The 6536-nt window shown below is 36.1% G+C and overlaps 1 protein-coding gene across 1 annotated transcript in view; it reads right to left on the reverse strand.

The window, feature by feature from the left end:
- Nucleotides 1–2008: 2008 nt before the first annotated feature.
- The window catches only part of KIAA1377 (KIAA1377 ortholog), a 41203-nt gene continuing 36675 nt past the window's right edge, over nt 2009–6536 (reverse strand). The window contains 3 exon segments of the mRNA XM_009326352.1: nt 2009–2116; nt 3900–3964; nt 6410–6536. The exon segment at nt 6410–6536 is cut by the window's right edge and continues 37 nt beyond it. Of these exon segments, the coding sequence (XP_009324627.1) occupies nt 2009–2116; nt 3900–3964; nt 6410–6536 (300 nt within the window).

A 6536-nucleotide genomic window follows, 5' to 3' on the forward strand; every position in this document is an offset into this window, starting at 1 on the left:
CCTCCTTTGTAAAGTTTCATCTGCTAACTATTTGCTACATAAGTAGCTCGCCTTAGTCTTGGCTGACACCCCGCACCGGCAGGTAGCTCTGATCCCCTGATAAGTTGTCCATTGTTACGATGGGCACGTTTTCCTCTTCTCTCCTGTTTACAGGCTGGTTCCCTCCTAAGCAATTATTACAGATAATGGTATGATGATCTTGCTATGATGGGGAATAACAGAGTTTTAAAAATAATTTTGCAAAATAATAATTTGATTGCTTCTTTTGGGAAGATGCATTCCATTCAGAGAAATGCCAGTGTCCTTCTGAGGGCATGCTCCCAGGGTTGCACTGGTACAGCACTGAGCCCACTCCTGAACCGCAACTCTCCTAAGCTCCCACACACTTTAACAGAGGCTGGCAGTGACACTGTGTGGGGTTCAGGCACATCTCTGGCGGAAATATGTTAGTGCTTAAGCCCCCGGACTAACCCCACAATTCTTACTGTATAGGTACAAAGGGGAAATCAGCCATCTAATACAGAGTTAAAAATCCAGAGATTTAGTAAGTTGCTTTTATTGCTTCTTGCAGCTAATTACCAGCTTAGATTTGATCAGTTCTGTGCATTGTATATACCTTCTACAGCTTGTTGTAATGTTTATCTACTTCGTACAGAAACAGCAGAGGAAGAGCAAAAGAGAGGAAGTTTAAAAGTTATTGCTCCTCAGCAATTAACTAACTTCACAGATTTAGGTATCATGCTAATTAACTAACAAAAGGCTTTTAATCTAGAACTGACATAACAATGCAGACGGGTTTATCACCAAACATGTCAAATCTGTTGACATGTTAATCGTCATGCTACAGACGAATTCAAAGTCAAGGGATCAATGTATAATCTGCCAATCCAAGACTGCCAGAACCAATCTGTCCCTCCAAAATAACTGCTTGCGAGGACAACTGCAAGTGCATCTAGCTCTGCAGAAAGATGCTCAGACATGTTCTTAGACTACATATGCCCTTATGCAGAACATATTAATACTTGGCTCCATCTGGGTCTCTTAAACACAGGAATGGAGTCCTCATCTCCAGGCCTGTTGTCCCCACTTTGCTTCCTTGTAACTCTCATTACATAGAGATTGTGTAATACAGATTACAAAGGTAAAGCCAATCAGGAAAACCAGAAACCAGCTTTTGCAGATGAGCTAGCTGGGTGCTTATGGTTCTGTGTTTCTAGAATAATTGTTTTAGCCTAAAGCTGACATTGATGTAGAGAGGTTTCTCTATGTGCTTCAGTGAAAGTGCATCTACATACCATTAGCTGTACGTTTCCTTTCAATGCACCTTTCTTTCTAATTCCCTGACAATTTCAGCCTGGGGTTCTTTACATGAGGAGCTGAGGAAGAATTCCTCTTTAAGTGCAAGTGTTGATAAATGTTGTTGGGAAAACCTGGAACAGGAATCTCCAGCATATTCAACAAGAACTTCTCCTAGCGTATGCTCCTGCAGTATGATGTTGGGAGCACAGTCAGTTTTAGAGTCACCAGATGTAGCTACTGAATAAGGGCAACACACGGTCTGCAGTAATTTGCAATACAGCCACCAATATAAAGATAAAAGGTGAAACTCCATGTGTTATTTACTTATAATCAAATCACTTTTACAATATACCTTTTACAGTTGTAATAGAACGTATTAGTGAATCTTAAAAAACATGAGAAGTTAGGAAGGTAGTTTACACATAATCTAAGTAGCAAAGTATTTGTTTTCCTTCACTTGAACTATGGGTACAGGAGATTTACACAACCAACACACACTAAAAATGGGAAGTATTTTCATTCTTTTAATTTTACAATAAAGTGCATAATAAAATAGAATTAAATATCCTAAAAATGCTTACCAGTCAATTGACATTCATTATTTGAGTTACTGCTTTCATCTTTATTTTGTTGCTAGTTTTGTAGTGTCAAATAGTGTATACATTACATATGAAGTACATAAAGCTGCAATGTCCTGGAGCAGATAATGTCAGTATCTCCTGTACAATTGCAATCGATTGCTAGCTGAGGCATTCTGGTACTGCTGTGAGGCTATTGTAGTGTTCCCCAAAGGGAAGGATATACATTGCTGAATATTCTATAATAAAATGGAGAATAATGAGATATACATGCATATAAACAGAAATGTGATTATGTATAATATAACATTCAAGAAACATAATTTGATAATATCATGTTATCTGTTTTCCATTATATAAACAACTGTCAACCTTCATCTGGATTTAGAGGTTGGTATTACAGGGTACAGTGTCATTCACATGAACTACTGAGTGAATATCCATACTTTATTTGGACACTCTGAAACTAGGAGAGCTGAAGCAGGTTGTTCTCTTGGTGAAGCAAAAATTTAAAATCCCATCACTTCTCATAGCAGAAGATTTGAGGAAATCTCAGTCATCTATACTTTTTCTGCAGCTGGGAACTTGTATGGCAGTTTTTCACTCTTATCATCAAGAAGAATTCCAAGCCAGCGCCTGAGATCTGAATGTATATCTACAGCTGGGCACCTGCTTAAATAAAAAAAAGTCTTAAATGTCCATCAGAGAACTTACAGTTCCAGAGACTGGACAGCCTGAGTAATGTCTAGTATCTATATCTAACTCATGAAACAAAAATCTTGTAGATGAAGAATTAGTGGGAGAAAGCTTTGTCACAGACCAGCCAGCCAAGTCTGACTACTGAAAGCCAGGAAAATGGATTGGTAGGGGGAACAGCTTTTTTTTTTTCTTTAAGTAGGACAGCCTATGAAGAAAGCCCCAGAGAACATACAAGCTCAAAAATGCTTTAGTAAAACACAGTTAGATCCAATAAAGGTAGCTATGCTACGCCAATTGCTGAAAAATACAAAATCTACAAGTTGTTTAGCCATAAACAATTAAATTTGTAAGACAGGAGGCAGAAGAGAGGAAGCTGAGGTTCCAAGTCACACCTACTACCAGGATTCACAAGAAGAGAGGTAATGATGTGCTCTGTGTTCTTTTCACAGTCCCACTTCAAAACCAGGCAATCATTTTGAATTTAGGAGCCTGGATACTTTCTGGGGTTTTTCAGTCTCAAACTCAGTAAGTGGCAAAAGCCTTCTGAATAAAGCGTATTTTCTCTAACATTTTTGGTTACAGTTTATCCAGTAAAGCATATGAAGTATGTGAAAGTGTGTGAAGTATACACTCATCTGTCTATATTTTTTCCTCAGTACATATATAGTAAAGGAGGAGACTGATAATACAGAATTATAAATATTAACTCCTGCATTATAAACTGAATTTTGAAATGTAAATTTTGTACTTAGGACACTTATCTGCCTATTCAGTTCTTTATATTCCAGGTATCATGATTATTTTGTTTCAAACTGACAAGATCTAGAATATATGAAACAAAATACAACCACTTCTTGAAGAAAGGTAATACCTATCACTTATAAAGCATGGCATATCTGCAGGTCAAAGTAAGAATTCATTGTATTACCAATTATTTTACGCACTACCATGCATCATTCCCCCTTTCCTCTCTACTTTATTAAGAAATACAAATTAGTTATGAGCTATATATAGCTCAAATGGACCCTGCTAAATTACTATTCCTTAAAAGTTCTTGGAACTTCCTGGACTTTGCAAATGTCTTCAGATTCCAAAAGGAAAATGAAGCCAGAGGATGAGGCAGCCTGGTATAAACTGTTAAAGCTGTTTACAGTACTATAAAGTTCATATGTGTATTTTTTTTAACATAAATAGAAATCTGAAAATCTGGCAAGCCAGTTGAACAGATTTATGTCAATATTTTCAATTATATTTTACTATAAAATAAGCCATAATGTCAGTTTGTAGGAATTAAAGCTGAACATATTTAAATTAAATACTTACTAAAGGGGTGATTATCTGCAAAACATTTGAAGCAGATGGGTTTCTGGTAATGGCTTCTTGAACACCTAAAAATAGCATAAAAGTATATAACAAATAGTATGTAAACCAACTACTACAATAGAAATGTGATTCACAGTCAAATATTCAACACAAAACTTCCCGAAGGTTGTGGAAATGTGGTTTAGTAGCACTGTTCTTTTTTCCCCTACCAACAGCTGCTGAAGGATACGCCGTATCTGTATTTTTAAAATTTGCAGCTAGATATTATTATCTGAACAAAAAATTTAGTGTCAATAAAGAAATCTAAAGCTAGAGGAAAGAATGCCAGCTACTCTAAGCTGGCAACAAAAATTCCAGACTTAGATTGGCTAGTGACTAACTGTTATTCATTAAAAAGACCGCTATGAAGGTACACAGTTTTAGTCACTTAATTTGGCAACATGTGAAAACAAAGCCAAAAAAAGGGGTTCAAAAAGGTCATGGTTTAAAAAAAGCAATGTACTTACATGACATGTAAGTACTTACAACACTTTACTTACTTACTTACAGGTACATACTTACATGTACTTACATGTCCTATAAGTCTACCTGTAAAATTTCACAGCTTATTACCAATTTTAATCCCCAAATAATTAGGCAAGCTAATTAAATTTCTAAGATACATGTATGTATATGTATTGCATTAATTTTCACGGTTACTTCATTTGCAATCAGTTAACTCCTATGATTCTTTCATTTTCTTTTAATTTCCTTATGTACTTTCCTTATAGTTTTCATAGTTTTCCTTTTCACACTTTACAAACTTCAGCTTTCTTGCTCCCAGTTGCTTTGCTGCATTTACCTTTGCCTCTATTGCTTTGTTATTTCTGTTATTTATACTGCAATTTATTTTCCGTTTTCTTGTATTTCTCTTTTCATATGTACTTTCTTAACCCGAGCACATCATACTAAAACTCCTCCCTGACAAAAGACGGAATTCTTCACTTCTGTTTGCCTGGAAGCAATAACCGTGAGGTACGATATAATGAAATTCTGAACCACTCTTTGATGGGAGCAGGAGTTGTAAGCTACAGCCGCAGAAAGTTTCTAAGTGGTTGCAAAGATCTTTTATTCTGCTGTTGCAGTTTATAGGAAACTGAAGCCTTTTTCCTCAAAGTCAAGCAATCCACCACTTGATGTAGACATGTATGGATAGCGTGCAGGAGCTTAATAAGTCCTGGTTTAGTTTAATTCCAGTTAACAGGGAGGTAAATGTGGGTAACCTGACCGTGAAATGGTGCAGTCCACAAGCAAAAGAAGTAGAATAGTAAAATAAAATCAATGGACTTCAAGAAAGCAGACTTATAAACTCAAATAATTGGCATGTAAAATTTTATATGAAAAATGTCCAAGGAAAACATAAAATTCGGAAGAGTTGGCAGTTCCATAAACAGCAAAAAAGGCAAGCAGAAGTTATTCCAATGATTTGGAAAGCCAAGCAGTCCAGTGAAGAGACCATGTGGACTAAGGCACAAGGTCCCCGTTGATTTCAAATACAGGATGGAGCACACAAAACGCAGAAACTATGTCAAAATAATGAGTATTTTTATGAAAGACCTGTATGATCACGTAGGTCAAAGCAAATACTAACCTTTACATACAGTAGCCAGAGACCCCAAAAGTAAGTTTGTTCTACGAATATGTTAGTTATAATAGGATGACGAATGAGAGTGTTGGCTAACTAATCATTGGAGAGAAAAAATTACCAAGAACAAGTACAGACTTTTTCCCCACATTCTTCAATAAAATGTCAGCTGCGATGGGACAGCTCATTTAAAAGCACCTGTACAAAGCAGATAAGAAATCAGCCTGGCATAGAGAGAGAATAGGTTACAGAATGCTCAGGTAAGTTTGAGATTTTTAAAATAGTTGTGCAAGTGATATTCACATAAACATTCAGATTTGGCTGCAGCAATCTCAGAACTGTATTTGTGATCTTTAAGAATGCACGGAGAAGAGGAACACCCTAAAAGACTAGAAGAAAGGAAATGAAAAGCCATTCATTATAAAGGGTTATATTTGCAAAAATATAGGGTGTATAATATAAAGGGTAATTATTTGCAAAAAGAATTGAAAAAAAAAAAAAGATGGATAAACATTGGAACCGATTCCTCAGTGAGGCTGATACATCTCTATCTGTACACTTTAAAGAACAGTTTCGACAAACGTCTGTTAGAAACAACAGCTACAGGTGGGCTGAGAGGTTCTGAAGGTGTCCTGCAGTCGTATTTTGAATTATTTTTTTGACCAAGGCAGTCACCATTATTTTAAATTCATTTCATTGACTCCAAGAAAGATTTCACGATTTTGATCTCCTGTTTGCTACATTTAGTAAAGAATAGCAAGAAGAAAATAAGAAGAAACATATTTCTATCACAGGATTAATGTTTTTAATGCAAATTAATCCATGACAACAAAATATAAAGTTACGTAATCACTTGATGTAGGATCCTATTTATTATCAAACTTACTTTGTAGCCTTTGATTGAGATGACCAAGAGACTGGAAAATCTTCTGTTCTTCTATTGAAAGTGCACTCATGCTGAGACACAGAGCCCTGTTAAGCAGCAAGGGCTGTCTGGCTTGTTGCACTCTTTC

The sequence above is a fragment of the Pygoscelis adeliae genome, unplaced genomic scaffold (assembly GCF_000699105.1).
Source record: "Pygoscelis adeliae isolate BGI_AS28 unplaced genomic scaffold, ASM69910v1 Scaffold686, whole genome shotgun sequence".
Taxonomy (NCBI): Eukaryota; Metazoa; Chordata; class Aves; order Sphenisciformes; family Spheniscidae; genus Pygoscelis; species Pygoscelis adeliae.